Source organism: Schistocerca americana, chromosome 2, assembly GCF_021461395.2.
Source record: "Schistocerca americana isolate TAMUIC-IGC-003095 chromosome 2, iqSchAmer2.1, whole genome shotgun sequence".
NCBI classification, from domain to species: Eukaryota; Metazoa; Arthropoda; class Insecta; order Orthoptera; family Acrididae; genus Schistocerca; species Schistocerca americana.
The window spans coordinates 894,071,304-894,097,932 of NC_060120.1; the positions used below are offsets into that span (position 1 = coordinate 894,071,304).

Here is a 26,629-nt window from a genome sequence, read left to right on the forward strand (position 1 = left end):
TTGTGAGGTGTAAACTGAATACCACTGAAGGAAAAAACGAAACGGGCGAGGATGGGAAGCGAGTGAAAGGGAAATCACGAAATTATAATGCACATTACAGAAAAACAAGTCTGAATGTGTTCAAAACCATTTATTACTAACAATAAACAGAACACATTTCAAATCCTCTCTGGTGAGGTACCACACTGAGACTTTAGAATGGACGGCTTGTAGTTGGATGCATCCCATGTTTTGTCAGCTAATACGAACTACGTCACTTTATAATTCATACACTTTCCCAAACTTTTAGGAAGTCAAAAATATGCTTGCTGGTGGTCAGAAAAATGACCCGTATGCTGACATCTGGTATCTTTTCTTAGTTTACCTTTGTACATGAATCGAATTACAATAATTTGTATAGGCGCACACATTTGATGATTTACAGGTATTTAGAAGTCGCAGGAGAATGACGTGGGGTTTGCCAACCCTAAATACGTGTTGTATGTACTGACTTCAATAGAAGCGGTGCGTCCGTTAATGATTGAGATTAATTCTTTATAAGCACATTACAGAACATGCCTAATGCACTCTGCTCCCCATTTCAGCTGATGTTCGGTGTGAGAAGTAGTATCATAGAGATTCCCATAAACTGAAGAGCAACTGAATAAAATTTGCCAGTCTTTACATAACGCAACGTAGAGCACTGAAGAAGCTAAACCAGGAAAAACTTAAACAAATGCTGTGACAGTTTTTCAGGTGATCTCTCACTCGTATCGTATTTGTACATATTTTGTATGGTTAAATGAAGTGCCCTGCCAGTCACGCTAGCCATTTCATTATTTTTGTATGCCAATCAATGGGGAACTTGGGTCTTAATGGTATCAGCTAAATTGATGGAACTATCTACATACGTGCTTTCCGCCTGCGGTGCGTCACGAACGAATTCTTCCAGAACTGGAATCTACGTAATGCAACATGCCTGCACACTGCACCAATAGATCTGTGTACAAAATTTTAAAATCATAATAAAGTTTTTAGCTTTCATATAGCAATTTCTGTTTCAAAAGCTAAAGGCCAGATTCGTTGTGTGGCGTTCTACTTCTCATTACAAAAATGGAATGCAAATATTATGTAAAAGTTATGTAAAAATCAACATTTGGTTAAAATACAAAATATCATAACACATACACAGTCTTTTGTAATACTGTCCGGCCTCTGTATTTTAACCTTCTGTACATTCAGAGCGAGTAGTGCGCTTATAGACAAAAAAGTACCATAATCGCGAGATATCATGGAACAGGTGCGTACTGTAAATGTTTGACGCGGTAGTACCTTTCGTGTGAACGCATCAATTACGCATTGTACATAATCAGTACACGAATATCACGGGTATCCGGGTAGCGGGCCTAGGAAAAGCAAATGGTATCCTGTGAAGGCACAATACGAAATGCACAACTTCATAGACACAGGTCACGCTAGAGAAGAACATGTGCAGCCACGACACTTTCTACATGGGACTAAGGACAAAGACGTGGCTTTTACCATAGTATATCTTTCACTCATCATAGTTGTCTCAGATGATTTGAAATTTACAGCCTGATTAAAACTCTGTAGTTGACAGGGACTCGAAAGAGGAACCTTGCCTTTCGTGGGTAATTTTTTTCTTCTGCTTCCTGTCAGCGTTCGGTTACATCATCTTCGCACTCTATGGTGGATTGATAGAAACTGGAAGTTAATGACGATTTATTTCACCAGCAGCTCTTTGTGATTTGAACTGTGATCTTTTTCTAATATTGATGAGCCATCCAAACAGACTTTTTTAAAACGAGGACAACTCGGAGTCAGCTAAAGAAGAAGCTACTTGAATAAAAAATCGGTGACATTCGTACGCACACTCATCGAAGAAGCGTCAAATTGAGAGACTCGCACCGGGCTGTTATCCACACGACACCTTTTTTGTTAGTGGTGAATAGAACAGCTGGAATACCTTCTGTAATGTCGATTACTTCTGTTAATAATCTGCTTCAGCCTGACATCCGAGTCACGTACAGTAGCTATCCATTTCAGCCAACAGTCCCTGAACAAGAGCCGACACCTCGCCTATCACCATGCTGGGACAAGCTACATATAGTAAAGACCCCAGGTCAGTAAAATTTGCAGAATTTTGCCATCTTTTCAAATGCCTATAAATGATATAAAAAAATTCTATGAGTCCACGATCATTATCACTACTCAATATAATTGTCCGCCTTAATCGCTAATATATCTTTACCGTATTAATGAAAATACATCTCAACGCGTTTCGGCCATAGCCATAATCAGAATCACATTTAAGAAACTAGATACACAGTATCTCGTAAGTTCACACGCACAATTGATTATGATGCGCAAGCGCAGCTACGGGTAACAGGCAGAAGGGTTAGGGAAGCTAACGTTATTGTACGTTCAAATGGAATAAAATCGCCCTACTTTGAACTAAAAATTATTTATTTTCATTCTTCGTCAATTTAAAGCTGTTTAATAATTTTAGAAAGTCCATATTTTATTTTAGCATCGTTACCACCACCATAAACATCAACAGCTCGTAGTCTTTTAAATAGCGTTGCTGACCCTTGATCACGAGCTCTTGGGTTCGATTCCCGACCGGGTCGGATTTCCTCCGCTCGAGAGTGGGTTTGTGTGTTGTCCTTATTATCAGTTTATCATCATCGACTCACAAGTCGCCGAACTGGCGCCAAATAAAAAGCCTTGCAGCAGCGACTGAACATCCCGAACGGGGTCTCCTGGCCAATGTAATTTCATTGCGTGCATCTTCAACTTTTCGTGACGTCATGAATAGCCCACTAAATTTCGGGCATGCAGCCGTGCAAATAAAATTTCTTCCACTGATATTTCGGCCGCGTATCGTCCGGCCATGCTCAGAGTAAGTTGCAAGAGTGTCTTGCGACTTACTCTGAGGATATGAAGGTGGCATCTGTCCATTTGGACATGTCCGAAAGAACAGATGACATCTTCATATCGTTAAGGCTAACCGGGTGATGACCTTCTTCAGTGCGCATGCACACGAACTGCCTGAACTCTTACGGGACTCGGTGGATTGTCTGCCGCGAGTAATGGGTATAATGGCAGGGGCACTAAGAATGCAGTGTGTGGACTATAAGTTGAGAATGTGGGTCTCACAGGGAGCGTGCCGGCGATAAATCCCTGCAGTCACACTATCTTCTGTGCCCTCGGTGGCTCAGAGTGAGTGTCGGGCATATACCGCCCCCGTTAACGTATGTGCACTCGTTCATCGTGGAACACAGTTACGTTCGAGAGCGTTTATCGACGACCCGACAGTTGACATCGAAGGACGTGTATCATATGCTTCTTCGACAGATCGCCCGGAATAGGGTGGAACGGAAACATCCAGCCGTTAATTGGCACGTGGTGTGGCGCACGGTACACGACCCTCACATCCCTACAACAGCCAGATCAACATGGTACATTGTAGTGAACCGAAAATGCCCTACGAATGATAAAAAGTACGTAATACATTTGGTGGATTCGCCCAAGTGTCAGCAATGCGGCGTGCTGGATACAGACGACCATCGGCTGGTCTGCGGCGAGGCATTGGCGGTCTGAACTCTCGCAAGGAAGACAACAGCGTTCATGCGGCGCACTATTTATACAGCAGTCTCTTCTCACATAGTATTTTTTCCAGAGGAAACTTATTTTCCGCGTCATTATACGAACACAGTGGCGTGGATCACAGGTATGACGGTCCATTACATCTATAGAGACACACGTCTGAACGTACTGGGTTACTGGCAATACTTGCAAGATGGACACACAAAACTGTTACGGCTACAAAAGTACAAGGATTGGTATGCCAATTTCCTAGTAACGGTTTTTGCGGACCCGCCATATACTTGGGGTGTGCCGGGTGCGCAGCGATGAGCGGCGGTGTTGTTGTTGTGAAACCAACCAAGTAAAGCGATCAGCTAAGAACAACTATGCGAGTATGCGACCTAGGAAAAACTAACGCTTGCATAATTAGCAATGGGATGTACTTCAAATTTTGTTTACATTCTGTAAATACTTTTCTTTAGGGTGCCGGAGGTGGCCCTAGTCTGACTGTGTTCTTATTTCACGCTGCACGGTAGGACGGCAGCGAGGTTTCTTCCAGGACAGTTATAATGTGTAAGGACGTACTATGTTTATTTTGTGAATAATAAAGGTTTCTGTTTCTCCTACCTTCCTTAGGAAAAAAAAGCTGGCTAGAGCATCTGACATGTAAGCATGAGATCCCCGTTGATGCGTATCAACGCCCGTCAGCAGCTAATGTTATTGATTTAATTGTAATTTAATTTACTCTGAGGATGGCCGGACGGTAAACGGTCGAAATATCAGTGGCAGAAATTTTATTTGCGCAGCTGCATGCCCGAAGTTGAATGGACTAATTTCATTACACTTCACTGCTATGCGAATGTAGCAGCGGTTAACAGTCAGTATAAGACTTCTTAAGTAATAGAACCCATTACGTTGTCCTCGATGGTGAGTGTTCATCGGAGGTGAGGGTATCATCTGGAGTGCCCCAGGGAAGTGTGGTAGGTCCGCTGTTGTTTTCTGTCTACATAAATGATCTTTATGATAGGGTGGATAGCAATGTGCGGCTGTTTGCTGATGATGCTGTGGTGTACGGGAAGGTGTCGTCGCTGAGTGACTGTAGGAGGATACAAGATGACTTGGACAGGATTTGTGATTGTTGTAAAGAATGGCAGCTAACTCTAAATACAGATAAATGTAAAGTAATGCAGATGAATAGGAAAAAGAATCCCGTAATGTTTGAATACACCATTAGTAGTGTATCGCTTGACACAATCACGTCGATTAAATATTTGGGCGTAACATTGCAGAGCGATATGAAGTGGGACAAGCATGTAATGGCAGTTGTGGGGAAGGCGGATAGTCGTCTTCGGTTCATTGGTAGAATTTTGGGAAGATGTGGTTCACCTGTAAAGGAGACCGCTTATAGAACGGTGGTGCGACCTATTCTTGAGTACTGCTCGAGCGTTTGGGAGCCCTATCAGGTCGGATTGAGGGAAGGCATAGAAGCAATTCAGAGGCGGGCTGCTAGATTTGTTACTGGTAGGTTTGATCATGACGCGAGTGTTACGGAAATGCTTCAGGAACTCGGGTGGGAGTCTCTAGAGGAAAGGAGCGTTCTTTTCGTGAATCGCAACTGAGGAAATTTACAGAACCAGCATTTGTGGCTGATTGCAGTACAGTTTTACTGCCACCAACTTACATTTCGCGGAAAGACCACAAAGATAAGAGAGATTAGGGCTCGTACAGAGGCATATAGGCAGTCATTTTTCCCTCGTTCTGTTTGGGAGTGGAACAGGGAGAGAAGATGCTAGTTGTGGTACGAGGTACCCTCCGCCACGCACCGTATGGTGGATTGCGAAGTATGGATGTAGATGTAGAAGAGCGAACAAGATGGACATTGAGTCTTCGGACACGCTGAGATCCGACTGCGAACGATAAACAGACAGCAATCTCGGTACAAATGAGACCAATACCGAGGGGACAGTGGTGACTTTTTTATGGGAAGGATTTCTAATAAACTGCTGTCGTAGGTGCTGTACCAGATGGAGTGCGTCCTCAGCAAAGTGACCCGCCTCTAAATATTCACAGGGCACCATTTGCTTTTCCCAGGCAGTGGCTCAGGATTGTCCGGCTTACGCCAGGCAGCGGCCCGGCGGCAGCCCGGCGAGAAGACACTCAGAGGCGGCTGGTCTTCTCGCTGGCGAGCACGTCGCCGGCGGCCGGGTTGTCGAGGCCCAGCTTGTCGGCTGTCGTCGTCGCCGGCGGCGGCAGCTTGAGGGCGGCGGCGTCTGCGCGGCCGGCAGACGGGCGGCGGAGGCGCGCCGCGGCGGCGCTCACCACCAGCAGCGTGGCCGCCGCCGCCAGCATGGTCAGCGTGCGGAACGGAAACCGCTGCCGGCCGGTCTCCGCCTCGTAGCCCGGCAGGTGCAGCGCCGCGGGCAGGCCCAGCCCGTGCTCGCCGCCTGCCACACACACGCAGATCACTCGCGCCTGCTCTAGCTCAGCGAGTCTTTACAGCTCATGGAAATACCAGGTGATCAAAAAGTCACTATAAATTTGAAAACTGCATAAATCACGGAATAATGTAGATAGAGAGGTACAAATTGACACACATGCTTAGAATGACATGGGGTTTTATTAGAACCAAAAAATACAAACGTTCAAAAAATGTCCGACAGATGGCGCTTCATGTGATCAGAATAGCAATAATTAGCATAACAAAGTAAGACAAAGCAAAGATGATGTTCTTTACAGGAAATGCTCAATATGTCCACCATCAGTCCTCAACAATAGCTGTAGTCGAAGAATAATGTTGTGAACAGCACTGTAAAGCACGTCCGCAGTTATGGTGAGGCACTAGCGTCGGATGTTGTCTTTCACCATCCCTACAGATGTCACTCGATCACGATAAACTTGCGAGTTCAGGTAACCCCAAAGCCAATAATCGCACGGACTGAAGTGTGGGGACCTGGGAGGCCAAGCACGACGAAAGTGGCGGCTGAGCACACGATCGTCACCAAACGACGCGCGCAAGAGGTCTTTCACGCGTCTAGCAATATGGGGTGGAGCGCCATCCTGCATAAACATCGCAAGGTGTTTATCAGCCAGGCTGGGGATGATGTGATTCTGTAACATATCGGCGTACCTCTCATCCGTCACGGTAGCAGTTACAAAACCAGAATCACGCATTTCCTCGAAGGAAAAAGGCCCGATAACGGTACATGTGGTAAATCCAACCCATACCGTGACTTTCTCGTCTTGTAATGGAGTTTCCACGACAGTTCTAGGATTTTCGGTAGTCCAAATTCTGCAGCTGTGGGCGTTGACAGACCTCGGACCGTGAAATAAGCTTTGTCGGTCCACAGCACGTTACTCAAATAAATCGTCATCTTCCGCCATCTTTTGAAACGCCCACACCGCAAATGCCCTCCGCTTCACTAAATCGCCAGGTAACAGTTCATGACGCCGATGGATTCTGTACAGATAGCATCGAGTGACAGGACAACTTAAAATAAGAATAAAATGTTACATACATAAGACGATAAAGGGGAACTTAAAACAGAATCACGGGGGAAAATTGAGGTAAAAAATATAGACTAACATGGACACGTTCATGGAGGACAGTTAAAAAATGTCACCAGAAAGTTAAAAAACACAATTGGCGATTCTTCAAAACTCAGAGAAGACACTGAATGGACATGCACACGTTAAAAGTCGGCCACAGTAGTAAAAACACTCCGGAACAACACATTTAAAACCCACTTGGAGCACACAGGACGAAGGATAAAACTGCCAGCCGGGACCTGCCGAGTGAAAGGGCAGAGAGGATAGAAAAGGAGGGGAGAGCAAGGGGCAGCAGGGGAAGCGGCGGGATGAAGAGAGGAGGGGCATCCGCGGGTACACGAAGAGTCAGGAGACACGTGAGGCGGGAGATGAAGAGGGACGACAGGGCAGGAGGGAGCGCAGAGACACTGAAAGGAGACACAAGAGATTGAGGGGGAGTAGGAGGGGGAAGCCGCTCAGGAGGAGAGAGGGGTAGGAGAGGGAGCCCTGAGGAGAAGGCAGGAAGATGGGGTTAGAGTTGGTAGGAAGGGTAGATGTCAGGGCGAAGCTCATCATCCGGGAGGGGTAGACGGTGGAAGTGGCGTTGGGAAAGGAGATGGAGGGTGTGGAGATGGAGAGAGGGTGGGACACAACGGTAAAGGCGCGGCAACTGGTTGGGGGTGGAGAGGAAGGGAGACATCTGATTCTCCCTCTCATTACAGCTCCTTTTATACACGATTGTCATGCGGAGTCACTGACGTTTTGCTGTCCAGCGCCATCTGACGGACATTTTGTGAACTTTGTTTGTTTTTGGTTGTAATAAAACCCGATGTCATTCCAAGCATGTGTGTCAATGTTTACCTCATTATCTACATTATTCCGTGGTTTATTAAGTTTTCAAATTTATACTGACTTTTTGGTCACCCGGTACACTGAAGAAAAAAAAAATCCCACACCGAGAAGTAGTTCTACGCTATAAACCAGGGGTTCCCAACAAAATTTTCTCGAGGACCCCCTCATCGAGCATGATTGGTACCTTGTCATATCACAGTATCAAGTACCTAAAAAACCTGATTTAGAGTCTTTTTATACGTTTTCTATTTCTGGCACTTAGAAAAATCACTGACATATTCATTATTGAAAGAATATTGAGCTTAAGACTTTTTCAATTTAGGCATCATTGTTATTGTTAAAATTTTGAGTATTGCTCAAAATCTTTGTCTTCAAATCAGGTGTTTAGTATAACAAACGCCTTAAAATAATAAAAATTGAGTATGAACTGAAAATGACAGGAAAAAATTAATACTGAGTGTATTGGTGTTTCAGGTGTACTACACTTGAGACTGCATTGAGTAGACATGTGTGAAAAATAAGAAAACACTAATTTCAAAAATGGTTCAAATAGCTCTGAGCACTATGGGACTTAACTTCTCAGGTCATCCCCTATAACTTATAACTACTTAAACCTAACTAACCTAAGGACATCACACACATCCACGCCCGAGGCAGGATTCAAACCTGCGAGCGTAGCGGTCACGTGGTTCCAGAATGTAGCCCCTAGAACCGCTGGGCCACTCCGTTCGGCAACACTAATTTCATACAAGGTATTATTTATTTGAATAATATTCAGTTCTAACAGAGAAATCCATCAGTATACAGTTACTTTTAATTTTCAGTTCTTAATAAGATGAGTTCAATCTGACCGTTGAGTCCATTATTTCTGAAATATTAGGTTCCAAACTTGAAACTTTCACTCTGAAATCCGACCGCATGTCGAGCCGATTCCTGTATTTGTTTTTCAAAAAATGTTCAAATGTGTGTGAAAGCTTATGGGACTTAACTGCTAAGGTCATCAGTCCCTAAGCTTACACACTACTTAACCTAAATTATCCTAAGGACAAACACACACAGCCATGACCGAGGGAGGACTGGAACCTCCGCCAGGACCAGCCGCACAGTCCATGACTGCAGCGCCAGAGACCGCTCGGCTAATCCCGCGCGGCTTTGTGTTTCATGAAACACATGGAAGAAAATGCTTGCTCACACCGACACGTGGTTACAAATGGAATGATCTTTTTCACTGCCTTATCTCCAAGTTTCTTGTAGTCTCCCTCCCCAATGCATGAGATGTTGTACAACCTCCTTGCCAAGAAGCCTTAAAACCCAGAACACCTTTCAGGCTAAGATCGTCGAACACAACTTCCAGATCAAAGAAAAGTGGTGAGAAAAATGGAATGCAGCACAAAAACGTAAGCGTGGTATAGCATACCCAACAGTTGCTCTACGAGAATTTGATCTGGAGAGGGGCAGCTGGACTAGACTCAGTCGAATTAGGACTGTCATGCAAAATACGACGCGGTGTTGTACAAGTGGTGGTCTGTGCGACAGCCCAGTCTGTGACTGCGGAGTCGGTGACCAAGCCGTGCAGTACATTGCTCACGAGTGCCCTTTAAGGAAGTACACAGGTTCTTTCAGAGATATTATCAATGCAGCTCCTTTTGCTTTGGACTGGCTGCAGTCCTTGGATGTGGAGCTCTGGTGGCGGCTCAGAGATTTCATAACGAGTACTGATCTTATTTATATTATGGTGTATTTTATTCTATACAGGGAGTATCATAATTAGTGTGCCGGCGTGGTCTAGGGCGCCTTGCCACGGTTCGCGCGGCTTCCCCAGTCGGAGGTTCGAGTCCTCCCTCGGGCATGGGTGTATGTGTTGCCTTTAGCGTAAGTTAGTTTCAGTTAGTTTAAAAAAAAAAACTCTTTATTTGATCATTATCATGTTACAATGTAACCTACTACCTAAATACATTAGTAGGTCCTATATTTTACTATTTCTAAGTTCTATCTGCAGCTATTATGATGTTTAACACTACAGGTTTCTTACTACACTCCGTCACCACTATGGGGGTTAATCTACTATACTACACTATACTATGTTAATGTTTGTCTAGTGTTCCTTAATTTTAGCTTCTATTGTTAGGACACTACTTGCTGATGATTATTATTATGACTACTCTACCTGCAGCGTTACAAGTGTGCCAGAATAGATACAAACCTAACTTTTTTGGCCAATCCCACTGAGCTAGTCCCAGTGGGATTAAAATAGTGTTTGAGCCTAGGGACCGATGGCCTCAGCAGTTTGGTCCCGTAGGAACTTACCACCACCACCATAATTAGTGGCGACAACACATACAGACGGAAGTGCACGATACTAGAAACAAAATGGGCATTGTAAACATGGGCTCTAAAGCACATGTTGTAAAAGCAATGAGAACTTCGTAATCTTCCATATCGTGAAACAAATCTCTTGTATTGCAAGCTCTGTGTTTTCCACATTTTTAGAGGCGGTAATGTGGGTTAAAACAAGGAGGAAACCTCTAGTAAATATGTGTTCTAAAGAGAGTAGTTTACGAGCTATGAGCACTACTTCATCTTCGCTAACGTGAAGCACTCCTCTTTTTCTGAACAAGTGTCCACAGCTCTTACGCATTTTAGAAAACATATCCACTAGATAATTTCTTTCTTACTTTGGTTCATACTATTTCCTCCGAAAATATGGGAAGCAAAGAGCTTGCAGTACAGGAGGTTTGTTTCACAGTATCGAAGAAGTGCTCATAGCTCTTAAAGTATCATTTTATTGCCCATGTTTATCGGACGTTTTTGTTTCTGGTATCATTTACTTTCAACTGTATGTGTTTACGGCATTAATTATTATACACCACTGGCCATTAAAATTGCTACACCTCGAAGATGACGTGCGACATGCGCGAAATTTAACCGACACGAATAAGATGCTGTGATATGCAAATGATTTGCTTTTCAGAGCATTCACACAAGGTTGGCGCCGGTGGCAACACCTACAACGTGCTGACATGAGGAAAGTTTCCAACCGATTTCTCATATACAAATAGCAGTTGGCCGGCGTTGCTTGGTGAAACGTTGTTGTGGTGCCTCGTGTAAGGAGTAGCCTATCGAGATTGCGGTTTATCATATCGAGAGGTTGCTGCTCCCAACGGCCTCGTATCACTAGCAGTCGAGATGACAGGCATCTTATCCGCATGGCTGTAACGGATCGTGCAGCCACATCTCGATACCTGAGTCAACAGATGGGGACGTTTGCAAGACAACACCCATCTGCGCGAACAGTTCGACGACGTTTGCAGCAGCACGGACTATCAGCTCGGAGACCGTGGCTGCGGTTACCCATGACGCTGCACCACAGACAGGAGCGCCTGCGATGGTGTACTCAACGACGAACCTGGGTGCACGAACGGCAAAACGTAATTTTTTCGGATGAATCCAGGTTCTGTTTACAGCATCATGATGGTCGTATCCGTGTTTGGCGACATCGCGGTGAACGCCCATTGGAAGCATGTATTCGTCATCGCCATACTGGCGTACCACCCGGTGTGATGGTATGGGGTGCCATTGGTTACACGTCTCGGTCACGCTTTGAACAGTGGACGTTACATTTCAGATGTGTTACGACCCGTGGCTCTACCCTTCATTCGATCCCTGCGAAACCCTACATTTCAGCAGGATAATGCACGACCGCATGTTGCAGGTCCTGTACGGACCTTTCTGGATACAGAAACTGTTCGTTTGCTGCTCTGGCCAGCACATTCTCCAGATCTCTCACAAACTGAAAACATCTGGTCAATGTTGGCCGAGCAACTGGCTCGTCACAATACGCCAGTCACTACTCTTGATGAACAATGGTATAGTGTTGAACCTGCATGGACAGCTGTACCTGTACACGCCATCCAAGCTCTGTTTGACTCAATGCCCAGGCGTATGATGGCCGTTCTTACGGCCAGAGGTGGTTGTTATGGGTACTAATTTCTCAGGATCTATGCACCCAAATTGCGTGAAAATGTAATCACATGTCAGTTCTAGTATAATACATTTTTCCAATGAATACCCGTTTATCATCTGCATTTCTTCTTGGTGTAGCAATTTTAATGGCCAGTAGTGTATAACCCTATAACATCAATTACTTGTTGATATTTATTAATACATTGCTGATGTTTTATATTGTTAAAAGGTAAAGAAATCAATGGTTTCATGAAATTCGATGATAAACCAACAAATTCGAAGCACATATAAATGGTGCGACCCCCATAGCCGGTCCAGTCGCAGAATGGTGAAGTGAGCACTCCTGCAGACGCAGCACAAGTGCCCGACTTACAGAGCAGCCTGAGGACGATTCCCACGACGAAGGCGGCCACGGAGCCGTGCTGGTTGACCAGCCTGGGGCAGTGGACGGCGAGGAACAGCTGCGGGAACAGCACCACGTACACCAGGTCCGAGCACAGCACCCTGCGGGCAGCAAAAAGGTCTCTGCAACAGCGGCAGGCTCCGGCGCACCTTCACACACTGCAGGTCCTACCACTTGTAATGGTACTTGAATTACGAAACCATTACCGCACTTCAACTTAACCTCTCGATACCAGCAATATTCTACTGTGTTCCTCTAAAGTAGTTAACATATTTCAGAGACAACATTCAGATTTGATTTGATTACTGTAGAGGTGCTTTGATACATCGATATGTTTATATTGCAATGATATTATTCTTATGTGTATTCTTTCTTTTGCCACTATGATCTTTGTCGTACATGAAACTCGGAATTTTGGGCGCGTAAGCGATTATTAGTTGTCAGAGAGTCGGACCTTGAGAAGGCCAAGTCTTGTACGTCATGTTGGAAAGACGCATATTGTCGTCAGCTTATAAAATGTGATCTTTAGCAGTGAGGAATATGTTTTCCAGTATGTTTTGTATTGTGAAGTGATGTTTTGTGTGTTACGTGATATTGCAATAAAAGCAATAAAAAGGAAGTGTAACTTAAATTCGGAGTGGTGATTACTTTTTTTACATCACCATTGTCCTGCAAAAGTGTAATACTCAAGAATGGTTTGTGAAATACATCTATAAAACTTATGAATATCGCAGAATAAAAACCTAGGTTCAGGCAAATGCCGGGATGGTTCCTTTAAAAGGGCACGGCCGATTTCCTTCCCAATCCTTCCCTCACCAGAGCTTGCGCTCCGTCTCTAATGACCTCGTTGTCGACGGGACGTTAAACACTAACCACCACCAACCACCACCTAGGCCTCTTTGGATCCGAGCTTGGAATCATCACCACCTAGATTTTCGACGATTGAGCCATGATTTTACAACGAGACCAGCGTGGGAAATACGAAAAGATGGGTGCCTAGTTTATTTATTATTACATGAAATGACTTTATTAACTGTGCTCTAATGACACCTGCCACATAATAACTTTGTTGTTGCCCGAAAGTGCAGTATTTAGCAGCGTGAGCAACACCACAATCATTATTAAATTTTGACCTTTGTTGTGGTAGGGTAGTTGGGCACTGTAGGCCCGTCATTTTGCACCAGGGAACTCTATATCTATCATTTCCTACACACAACTGAACACTCCAGGAAATTACACCTTGCAGTGCAATAATGTCCTACTATTTCCCAATCTCCAGGAATTTGGAAGGCATGACGTCACCAACTATATGGCGTTTTAATGTTTCAGATGAAGAAAACTAAAAATTAATGGTTCTACTTTTATATGGAACCACAGTCATATAAAATTTTTTGAAAGATATAACCACCATCTGGCTGTAGAACAGGTTTTATTTCACAATGTAGATTTGGGCCTTAGGCCATAACGAAGTGTTACAAGTATTGTAAATGATTACACTTGAGTAGAACCCAAGTCATCGTCAAAGCATGTATCTCCGGTTACATAAACGAATTTTGTCAAAAATAAAGGCGAGAATATTTGTGTAATATGCTAATTTACTGGCAATTAGCATGACTCTGTTCATACTGTCCTGCGAAAATACGAGAGTTGGAACTTAAATGGTGGGGCAACTATCCATTCACAACCGATACAAAAGAGTTACATGTTTCCACCTGTTACTGTGCTTCAAAGAAGTCACTAGCGTTGTGTAGAACCCGTTGCTAGCGATGTGGAAAGCCTAGTATACCGTCGAATCTCTGGAACAGTTCTGAAGCGAATGCCACGAAGTGGTTCCTTCATCTTTTGAATCAAATCAAAGTCACGAGGACTTAAGTCCGGGGAGTATGGTGGATGGTACAGTACTTCCCAGTCTCATCGACCGAACAGAGCAGCCACAGCTTGCGCTGTATGAGCCTGCGCACTGTAGTGCAAAATGATGGGTGGGTTGCGCAGAAAGAGTCACGGCTTCTTTCGCAAAGCTGGTCGCAGGTGATGCTCCAAAAACACTAATACTGTACAATGACGGTCTGCCGTGGAGGAACGTAATGCGTTAGGATAACACCATCACAGTCGTACACGAGAATCACCATAACGTTAACCATAGTGGGGTTCTGACGCTCTTTCGACTTTCGCGGCGATCCGTTATGACGCCACTCGTTGGACTGGCGTTTCAGTTTTGGCTCGTACGATGTGGCACATGTCTCATCCAGTGTTACGATACGGAGTAAGAAAGCCTCTCCTTCGCGCTCATAGCGCTCAAAGTGCGTCTGAGCAGCGTCGTAACGCATCCATTTCTCCATTTCCGTCAATTCATGCGGACTCCATCGTGCTGCAATTTTTCTCAAGCCCAAGCGTTCCTCCAGGATGTGAAGCACAGTCGTATGCGCTAATGCGGTTTCGTGGGCGAGCTCACGAATCGTATAGCGTCGATCACTGTCCACTAACGCGGCAGCGGTATGCACTTCTTCTTCAGAGACGTTAGGACGACCTGCCGGATGCAAGTCTGCCACAGTTTGCCGACCTTCGTTGAAGGCTTTTACCCAACGTGCCACTGTTCTGTACCGCAAAGCCGATTCCCCGCACGCCTCTTGAAGACCTTGATGACACTGTCGTTCTGTATGACCTCTGGCACATTCAATCTTGATCCAACTCTGTTGTTCCTCTTTCGAAAACATAGTGATACCGTTACGTTACACCGCCGGCTCACAAGTGACTGTGGCTTGGTTCAAATGGCTCTGAGCACTATGGGACTCAACTTCTGAGGTCATCAGTCCCCTAGAACTTAGAACTACTTAAACCTAACTAACCTAGGGACATCACACACATCCATGCCCGAGACAGGATTCGAACCTGCGACCGTAGCGGTCTCGCGGCTCCAGACTGTGGCGCCTAGAACCGCACGGCCACTCCGGCCGGCAGTGACTGTTTCCCTTGACTGTGCGCACGCCGGTGACGTGGGACGGGCGAGTGCATTTGCTCGGAGGTAAGACAGATATGTCAACAACGTGTGCTATCAGCGGCAATAGTAGATTCCATTGCGTAGTGTCTCCACAGCAGTGTTACCACTATTTAAGTACCAACCTACGTAGATGACCAATACAAAAATGCTGCTGGAAAAATTTGTGTAAGAACAAATGGTATAGGAAGGAATATGCTCCAAATGATCAACGACAAAAGCTACATACGTAACGGTATTCCAGAAATGCCGACCTATTTTGAATTTTCCTCGAGAAAAGAAAACATTTTTCTGTAGTAGATGACGTGAACTTAGAAATGTAATGCTGCCTGTGGTTTCCCCACGCGACTTCCGTGGTCATATTCGAAGTGGTTCAGCGTTCTCCGAATTATGTAAGAAGTCCAGTTATCAAGTAGCGTCGAACGACATTTAAGGAAAATAAATAGCACAGTCTTAGAATGGAAAATCCAGGATGGAACAAAACATCATGAAAAGGCTAGTTGTTCAGTCGCAGATAGGGACAACAAAAGACTGTCGGAAAGTTAGCTTTCGGACGGTCAACAAGGCCTTTGTTGAAAGTAGACGAGGCACACACACACACATACACTCACGCGAACGCAACCCACACACACACTCATGACCACAGCTGAAGCCAGACTGTCAGAGGCAGTGAGTGTGAGTAGAGTGTGTGTGTGTGTGTGTGTGTGTGTGTGTGTGTGTGTGTGTGTGTCGTCCATTTTCAGCAAAGGCCTTGTTGACAGGCCGAAAGCTAACTTTCCGAAAGTCTTTGTTTTGTGCCCATCTGCGACTCAGCATCTTCGCTGTATGGTGAGTAACAACTAGCCTTTTCATAATACTGTAGCACAACTTTGTCACACCAATTCGGTCGAACTCAACATTACTGGCAATTAAATTTCACATTTCGGCCAGTGAATACTGAAGTCAGCTACAATTACTGATTTCCAAAATTATTCGGCAGTGTAACATTCAAGACATAATTGATATTCGCCGTATCCTACTTAGTAGTATCAGAAAGACAAATGGTTAGTATCTTCAAAACAGTCAAGCTGAGTTTTCATGCTAAAAATGGTTCAAATGGCTCTAAGCATTATGGGACTTAACTTTTGAAGTCATCAGTCCCCTAGAACTTAGAACTACTTAAACCTAACTAACCTAAGGACATCACACATATCCATGCTCGAGGCAGGATTCGAACCTGCGACCGTAGCGGTCGCGCGGTTCCAGACTGTGGCGCCTAGAACCGCTCGGCCACCACGGCCGGCTTTTCATGCTAAAAAGAACTTCTAGCAGCACGATAAAGTGTACTCCTCTAACACCAATGGAACCGTAATACTAATTGCTCGTGGAACAAATTTTATATTTGCGTGTTAATCACAGACGAAATTGCTACGATGAATGTTCTGACTAAAGCTGAAAGTAACTGTATGTGGCTGCTTCCAAGATGGTGCAAGCCAACGTATGTACGTAGTAGAAGTGGTCCACAAAACTACCGTTCTTTACCTTTGCTATTGATTTGTTGTAGAGTCTCAGAATGTATTCTGAACTCAAACATAATGATGTATCTTGCGCAGGATGACCTCCTCCACGCAACCAGCATGTATTCCGAAAACATAGATCATCTGAACTCAACTCGCAATATTCTCACATATCATACTAAAAGCTTTGTATCAAGGCAGTCAGGTAGCTGCAGTAGTTCTTGATTTCGAAAAAGCATTTGACTCTGTATCGTAACTACGATTATTGTCGAAAATTCCATCATACTGGGTATCAAGCGAAGTTTGTGACCGGACTGAGGACTTTTTGGTAGGGTGGACACAGCATGTTATCTCGGATGGAGAGTCATCGTTAGATGAGAAAGTAACTTGTGCCCCAGAGGAGTGCGTTGGAATCCTCGCTGTTCATATTGCATATTAATGACCTTTTGGACAATATTAATAGCAAACTCAAATTTTTTGCATATGATCCATAAATATTCAATCAGACCTTGATAACATTTCAAAGAGGTGAGAAGATTGGTAATTTGCTTTAAATGTTAAGAAACATGGAATTGTGCACTTCGCAAAACGTAAAAACCTAATATACTACTATTATAATACCAATGAGTCTGCGTTGGAATCAGCCAACTTATACAAATACCTGGGTGTAACACTTTGTTGCTGATGTTGTTGTTGTGGTCTTCAGTCCTGAGACTGGTTTGATGCTGCTCTCCATAGTACTCTATCCTGTGCAAGTTTCTTCATCTCCCAGTACCTACCGCAACCTACATCCTTCTGAATCTGCTTAGTGTATTCATCTATTGGTGTCCCTCTACGATTTTTACCCTCCACATTGCCCTCCAATACTAAATTGGTGATCCCTTGATGCCTCAGAACATGTACTAACAACCGATCCCTTCTTCTAGTCAAGTTATACCACAAGCTCCTCTTCTCCCCAATTCTGTTCAATACCTCCCCATTAGTTATGTCATCTATTATCTTCTTGTCCAAACTATTTATCGTCCATGTTTCACTTCCATGCATGCCTACACTCCATACAAATACTTTTAGAAACGACTTCCTGATACTTAAATCTATACTAGATGTTAACAAATTTCTCTTCTTCAGAAACGCTTTCCTTGCCATTGCCAGTCTACATTTTATATCCTCCCTACTTCGACCATCATCAGTTATTTTGCTCCCCAAATAGCAAAACTCCTTTACTACTTTAAGCGTCTCATTTCCTAATCTAATTCCCTCAGCATCACCCGACTTAATTCGACTACATTCGATTGTTGATGCTCATCTTATATCCTCCTTTCAAGACATTGTCCATTCTGTTCAACTGCTCTTCCAAGTCCTTGGCTGTCTCTGACATACAATGTCATCGGCGAACCTCAAAGTTATTTATTTCGTCTCCATGGATTTTAATACCTACTCCGAATTTTTCTTTTGTTTCCTTCACCGCTTGCTCTATATACAAACTGAATAACATCGGGGAGAGGCTACAACCCTGTCTCACTCCCTTCCCAACCACTGCTTCCCTGTCATGTCCCCGAACTCTTATAACTGCCATCTGGTTTCTGTACAAATTATAAATAGCCTTTCGCTCCTTGTATTTTACCCCTGCCACCTACAGAATTTCAAAGAGATTATTCCAGTTAACATTGTCAAAAGCTTTCTCTAAGTCTACAAATGCTAGAATCGTAGGTTTGCCTTTCCTTAATCTATCTTATAAGATAAGTCGTAGGGTCAGTATTGCCTCATGTGTTCCAATATTTCTACGGAATCCAAACTAATCTACCGCGAGGTCGGCTTCTACCAATTTTTCCATTCGTCTGTAAAGAATTCGGGTTAATATTTTGCAGCCGTGACTTATTAAACTGATAGTTCGGTAATTTTCACATCTGTCAACATCTGCATTCTTTGGGATTGGAATTATTATATTCCTCTTGAAGTCTGAGGGTATTTCGCCTGTCTCATACATCTTGCTCACCAGAGGGTAGAGTTTCGTCAGGACTGGCTCTCCCAAGGCTGTCAGTAGTTCTAATGAAATGTTGTCTACTCCCAGGGCTTTGTTTCTACTCAGGTCTTTCAGTGATCTGTCAAACTCTTCACGCAGTATCATATCTCCCATTTCATCTTCATCTACATCCTCTTCCATTTCCATAATATTGTCCTCAAGTACATCGCCCTTGTATAGACCCTCTATATACTCCTTTCACCATTCTGCTTTCCCTTCTTTGCTTAGAACTGCGTTTCCATCTGAGCTCTTGATATTCGTAAAAGTGGTTCTCTTTCCTCCAAAGATCTCTTTAATTTTCCTGTAGGCAGTATCTATCTTACCCCTCGTGAGATAATCCTCTACATCCTTAAATTTGTCTTCTAGGTATCCCTGCTTAGCCATTTTGCACTGCCTGTCGATCTCATTTTTGAGACGTTTGTATTCCTTTTTGCCTGCTTCATTTACTGCAATTTTATATTTTCTCGTTTCATCAATTAAATTCAATATTTCTTCTGGTACCCAAGGATTTCTACTAACCCTCGTCTTTTTACCTACTTGATCCTCTGCTTGTAACACCACAGCTCTTATGCTGTATGGATTTTTTTTTTTTTTTTTTTGCTTTATTTAATGTTACATTGTTGATTGTCTGTAAATGTGTTTGAATCAATAACATAAAATTGTGTACTCTTTTGTTTGTCAAGCCTTTGATGTCGTGATTTGATTCTATGCAAAGTAGTGTATCTGTAATTTAAAATTCTTTGTCCTATTTGGAGGGAACAAAACTTACTGTATATAATTGTAATTTTGTGTGAATAATTTTTTGTAGAAGTGTCAATATGTGAAAATGTTCTGTCTTATTTAATGTATTTGTTTGCTGTTATGTAAACTGCTGATCCTCACTTAGGGCTCTTAGTTATTCTGTATGTAAACGGTGTAGTGGTTCCCTTCGGGAAAGGAACCGTGTAGCGCGCGCAAATTGTGGTTGGCCTAGGTGGAAAAGGTGGAACTGATAGTCAGTCGGGGACGAGCCACCGGTCGGAGATGAGCTACCAAACTTTGCACTGCTATGCAAAGTGTGCATATTGTGCTGATTCCGAGAGAGGCTTTTCTTGCTTCTTTCTAAGGTCTCGGATGGATGGGTAATTAGCTGGAACTATTCTGGAATTTGTATCTGTCGTCGCCACCAAGAAATAACAGAGTCCAGCAATTCAGTCTGCGAATCCACCTACCAACATGCAGTTGCCACCACGTTGCGCAATCACTGTAAAGCAAAACTATAATGATGTACAGTGAAGGATCAGCTTAATGGATGTGTTATTGTGCTCAAATATAAGGTAATTTATATCTAAATTTATGTACCAACCTTGATTTCCTCCTCATCATAACACCTCTCAGGTTCCTCTCCGTTTGAGCTAAAGTGATATCCGAGTGTCCTTACTAGAAGAAGTTAAAGCCTAAAGTTTGCTAATTAATGCCTCTTGAACTTAGTAAAAGGAAAGTTAAAGTGGCAATAGAGTGAGTTAAAGTAAATGTTATTTGCTCAAAATAATTTTCCGATTAAAACTGCTATTTAAAGTGCTGTTGCTAGCTTCAATATTAAAAGTTCTTAAGACTGAGGCTTATAAGGCAAATGATCACATTATTGTCTGTAATAAATTCTTAAAGGTGAGTCAGTTCTCGCAATTTGGTCAGTATTGTGTTTCGCTGTAGTAAAAGTGAGAAAGCTGCAGTTGTGGAACATTATATATTCAAGTTTGCTAAGTGTTTGTGTATCTTGTGTATTAGAAGTGCATGTTAATAGTAATGTTATAAAGACCATTCACTTTATGTAAGCCTGAAAGTAATAGGATGTTTCGGTATCTCTTATAATTTTTGCAAGTAGCTTGTGCTGCTCGAGTTGTTAGCTTCAATCTTAAAACATATGTGTGTCAGAGTTCATTGCACTCGCATGTGGCTAAGTCTAGGTTGTGTTTGTCCATTATAGTTACTTATACCTACTTTCATAAACGAGAACGTTAATCTTTCTCTTGCCTAATTAGGCTGGCGACCGTTTCCCTTATTCTGTAAGCAATATAGCTAGGCAAAATTTTGTTTGTTACTATTCCAATATTTACGTAATTTTGACTTTCATTTCCGATAAGCCACCTCCGTTAGGAACAACACGGTCAACATAACAAAATTCCTCTCAGAGGGTAACACTGCTCTGCTGCTTTATACCATAATTGCTATAACAAAATAATCCTGTTTTGCAAACTGCCTCCAGTTTTGAGGTTAAGGTATAGCAGTAGCGGACAGGGAGTGTTATATGCTGCCTTCACTACTTCATCCCTCAAAGCTATCCATTCTTCTTCTACTCTATTTCTTTCCTCCATACACTTTGTAGTGATGTAAAATGGAAATATCACATAGGTTCAGTCGTTGATGAAGGAGATGGTAGACTTCAGTTTATTGGTAGAATTCTGGGGAAGTGCAATCAAGCTACAAAGGAAATTACTTACAATTCACTCTTGCTGCCCATTCCAGGCTATTGTTCAAGTGTATGGGACTCGTATCAAATATGACTAAAAAGGGACATTTAACGTACACAAAAAAGGGTAGTACGAATGGTCATAGGTTTGTTTGGCCCGTGGGAGAGTATCACAGACACGCTAAAGAAACTGAGTTGGCAGAATCTCCTAGGCTGACGTAAACTACTACCAAACTTCAAGAACTGGTTTTAAATGATGACTGTAGGAACAGACTACAACCCCTACGTATCGACCACATAGGGATCGTGAGGACAACATCGGAGTAATTACAGCATGTACAGCACTCAGACAATCGTTCTCCACGCGCTCCATACGTGAATGGAACGGGAAGAGACCCTATTAACGGGTGCAATGGGACGTACCCCCTTTCATGCACTTCGCAATGGGTTGCACAATAAGACTGTGGATGCAGATGTGGACGTAAAGGTATCGCAAAAATGACGGCAAGTTCCGCGCTGTTGCTAGTCAGAAGTGAACTCTACTAACAACTGTGAAGAACTGAGGCTGAGAGAGGATCTCTCAGTACTTTTGTTTCCTCGAACACAATACAGCAGTATGCTTCGACCGGTGGATGAAGGTTGCTGTAGCCTACTTTACTAGGGGTGGCAACGCAGACAGTTGCTACGGATTTTGACAGAGGAGACATTTCGGCCACGCAACACGCAAGGTGGTCGACCTATGGCGCTGCCAGTTCTCTGGAGCCTCTATTGATTTTCACCTTTTTTGTATTTTAATGATTGGTGATAATGAAAACAGCTCCACCTCCATCATTCAATGGTCCTCTTCCTAGGCAAGGTTTTCAGTGGTCTCTGCTGGCCGGAGAAAACTGATTTTAATGCAATGAGGTGGCAAAAGTCATGGGATAGTGACACGCACGTATACAGAAGGCGGTAGTATTGCGTACACAAGGTATAAAAAGGTAGGGCAAGGGCGGAGCTGTCATTTGTACTCAGGTGATTGTTGTGAAAAGGTTTCCGACGTGATTACGGCCGCACGACGGGAATTATCAGACTTTTAACGCGAGATGGTATTGGAGATAGGGGCATGAGACATTCCACTTCGGAAATCGTTAGAGAATTCAATATTCCGAGATCCACAGTGTCAATAGTGTGTCGATAATACCACATTTCAGGCATTACAGCTCACCACGGACAACACAGTGGCCGATGGCCTTCATTTAACGACCGACAGCAGCGGCGTTTGCGTAGATTTGTCAGTGCTAGCAGACAAGCAACACTGCGTGAAGTAACTGCAGAAATCAATGTGGAGCGTACGGCGAACTTAACCGTTAGGACAATCACTGCGTGAAGTAACCGCAGAAATCAATGTGGGACGTACGACGAACGTATCCGTTAGGCCAGTGCGGTGAAATTAAGCGTTAATGCGCTGTGGTAGCAGACGACCGACGCGAGTATCTTTACTAAGAGCGCGACGTCACCTGCAGCGCCTCTCCTGGGCTCGTGACCATGTTGTTGTTGTTGTTGTTGTTGTGGTCTTCAGTCCAGAGACTGGTTTGATGCTGCTCTCCATGCCACTCTATCCTGTGCAAGCTTCTTCATCTCCCAGTACCTACTGCAACCTACATCCTTCTGAATCTGCTTAGTGTATTCATCTCATGGTCTCCCTCTACGATTTTTACCCTCCACGCTGCCCTCCAATACTAAACTGGAGATCCCTTGATGCCTCAGAATATGTCCTACGAACCGATCCCTTCTTCTAGTCAAGTTGTGCCACAAACTCCTCTTCTCCCCAATCCTATTCAGTACCTCCGCATTAGTTATGTGATCTACCCATCTAATCTTCAGCATTCGTCTGTAACACCACATTTCGAAAGCTTCTATTCTCTTCTTGTCCAAACTTCTTATCATCCATGTTTTACTTCCATACATGGCTACACTCCATACAAATATTTTCAGAAATGACTTCCTGACATTTAAATCTATACTAGATGTTAACAAATTTCTCTTCTTCAGAAACGCTTTCCTTGGCATTGCCAGTCTACATTTTATATCCTCTCTACTTCGACCATCATCAGTTATTTTGCTCCCCAAATAGCAAAACTCCTTTACCACTTTAAGTGTCTCATTCCCTAACCTAATTCCCTCAGCATCACCCGACTTAATTCGACTACTTTCCATTATCCTCGTTTTGCTTTTGTTGATGTGCATCTTATATCCTCCTTTAAAGACACTGTCCATTCCGTTCAACTGCTCTCTCAAGTCCTTTGCTGTCTCTGACAGAATTACAATGTTATTGGCGAACCTAAAAAAAAAAAAAAAAAGTTTCAAATGGCTCTGAGCACTATGGGACTTAACATCTGAGGTCATCAGTCCCCTAGAACTTAGAACTACTGAAACCTAACTAACCAGCCGGCCGAAGTGGCCGTGCGGTTAAAGGCGCTGCAGTCTGGAACCGCAAGACCGCTACGGTCGCAGGTTCGAATCCTGCCTCGGGCATGGATGTTTATGATGTCTTAGGTTAGTTAGGTTTAACTAGTTCTAAGTTCTAGGGGACTACTGACCTCAGCAGTTGAATCCCATAGTGCTCAGAGCCATTTGAACCTAACTAACCTAAGGAGATCACACACATCCATGCCCGAGGCGGGATTCGAACCTGCGACCGTAGCGGTCGCGCGTTCCAGACTGAAGCGCCTAGAATCGCTCTGCCACTTCGGCCGGCGGACGAACCTCAAAGATTTTATTCCTTCTCCGTGGATTTTTAATACCTACTGCGAATTTTTCGTTTGTTTCCTCTCGTGACCATAGACGACGGAAAACAGTGACCTGGTCAGATGAGTTCAGATTTCAGTTGGTAAGACCTTATGGTAGAGCTCGAGTGTGGCGCAGACCCCATAAAGCCATGGAATCAAGTTGTGAACAAGACAAACTGGTATTGGCCCCCATAATAGTGTGGGCTGTGTTTACAGAGAATGGACTGGGTCGCCTGGTCCAATTGAACCAATCAGTGACTGGGAATGGTTATGTCCGGCTACTTGGCGACCATCTGCAGCCATTCATGGACTTCACGTTCCCAAAACGATGGAATTGTCAGCACATTGTGGACTATTCGAGCGAATGATTTGGCCACATAGATCACCTGCCATTAATCTCACCGGACGTAATTGCGAGGTCAGTTCGGGCGCAAAACGCAGCGCCATGGCTAATTATTTCTGCAGAGTACTTACAACGACTTGTTAAGTCCAGTCACGTCTAGTTGTTGCACTACGCCGGGCAAAAGGAGGACCGACACGTTATTAAGAGGTATCCCCTTGACTTTTGTTACCTTAATGTACGTAAATAAGGAGTTTCAGTTCATTGACTTTTTTTTGGTGATGATACACGTTCTGTATTCATCGATATGATGATCAACTGTGGTCCTGAAAAGGACCAAGATGATGTTTCTGGTGTGAAACCATCAGCCGCTGGAGGAACCTGACGCCCAGGGTACTCCCGATTGCAAGTCTTATCTTGGTCGCAAATCATTGCAATCTTCGTGGGGATCACATCCACAAACTATTCGCTGTTCTGCAATGGCACTGTGCTTTTCAACTGCTGAATATGCTTCTCCAGTCTGGTACAGGTCATCTCATGCCAGACAAGTAGACATCGCTCTCAACGAAACCTGCAGGTTGATCACAGGTTGCTTAAGACCTACCCCAACTGATAATCTCTACTGCCTAAATGGAATAGCGCCACCTTGGCTACGCAGAATAGTGGCTGCCAACAAGGAGAGACTGAAAGTAGAACAGGACAATGCCCATCCACTGCACGGACATAATGCACCTCAGCAACGGCTGAGATCGCGAAATTGCTTCCTGAGAACATCCGAGAAGCTCACCATTTCACCAGAGAAGCAATGCTAGAGTTAGGAAGAAGTCGACGCCTCGCCTGCAGATGCCAAAAGCTGAAGAACTACCACCTGGACACAACGAGAGCTGGCTGGTGTGGAAATCTTTAAACAGATTACGATCAGGAGTTGGACGATCCAGAGACAACCACAAGCCACGTGCTCCAGTTCCTTTTGTGCCCTACATCCTGCACGAAGATTGATCTCCTGCAAGCGCCTTGGAGGTTGCAAAGTACTGAGCACATGTAATATAAATACAATATATATATATATATATATATATATATATATATATATATATATATATATATATATATTGTTGTGTATGGCTATTGTGAATTTGTATGTTTCTGACTCGAGAATAAATAAATTGACTTTTTAACTGATGCCTACTACTAGCGAACTCTGACAGTAATTGTGTAAGCAGTATGAATCACTGATTGGAAACTCAGTTACAATTTTATTCAACTCTCTTTATTTCCTAATGGGACTGAGCTGGGCAGCTGCTGAGACTTCACTGAAATCAAAGGCCTTGTCAGTGTCCCAGGGTCTGACATATCACCATTCTGACTGCACTTACCTCAACAGATGAATACTACAGTACTAACCTACATGAATAAGAAAGCCTGTCAGTATCATTGAGCTACGTGACATAGTGGACACTGGTCTAAAGGCACGCTCAAACATCAGAAATGGTAATTGACAGGGAACGTTGAATACGTCACTTAACACTTTGTCGTCCGCATGTCTCGTACAAATTTATTCACTTGGCGCCGGCAGCGCTAATTCGGATTACTTGGCTAGTAGCCGGCCGCTTGTCACCTTTCCGTTGAGGACAAGCTTCAAACACATTAACTTTTGGGCGCTTTAATTTTTCCGAAAATCCTCTGTTTTGCCGTATCGTTCCAAAAACTCGAATTTCCTTTTCAAGTAACTTCTCTGCAAGTTCTTCACTGTTATAATAATTATCCATGTAGAGATGATGCATCTTTGCATAAGAAGGTGTCAATAGTTCCATCACTGCTTTTGCTAAAGGTCGTCCACCGCCGGAATATATCTTGAATTAGGAAATGTGTCCCGTACTCGAATCACACAGCATCCGTATGAGTATGCCATATTTCGTAATTTTCGACGTATTGTAAACTTTAAAATTTAACTGTCCACGCCACGATATCATTCCTTCATCAAATGAGATGTTTTGACTTAGATTAAACGTTTCTTTAAACTTTTTGGAAAAATAACCAATTGCGAATTACAATTTGAAAAGCCGGTCGGCATTATCTGGTTTATAGTTGCTGTCGGAAAAATGTAAAAACAATAATATCTGTCTGAATCGGTTGCGGGACATCGTTTTGCGAAATATCGGTGTGTCTATCAACGGATTTGTTGACCAGTAATATCGATCCTTGCCTTTTTTAAAATTCCCGT

General features: G+C 43.6%; 1 protein-coding gene across 1 annotated transcript in view; it reads right to left on the bottom strand.

The window, feature by feature from the left end:
- Positions 1-5,745: 5,745 nt before the first annotated feature.
- The window catches only part of LOC124594528 (high-affinity choline transporter 1-like), a 378,310-nt gene continuing 357,426 nt past the window's right edge, over positions 5,746-26,629 (bottom strand). The window contains exons 11-13 of the mRNA XM_047132900.1: positions 12,302-12,432; positions 5,880-6,032; positions 5,746-5,816 (exon numbers count right to left, since the gene is read on the bottom strand). Coding sequence (XP_046988856.1) covers positions 5,746-5,816; positions 5,880-6,032; positions 12,302-12,432 — 355 coding nt within the window. The remainder of the gene's footprint in view (positions 5,817-5,879; positions 6,033-12,301; positions 12,433-26,629) is intronic.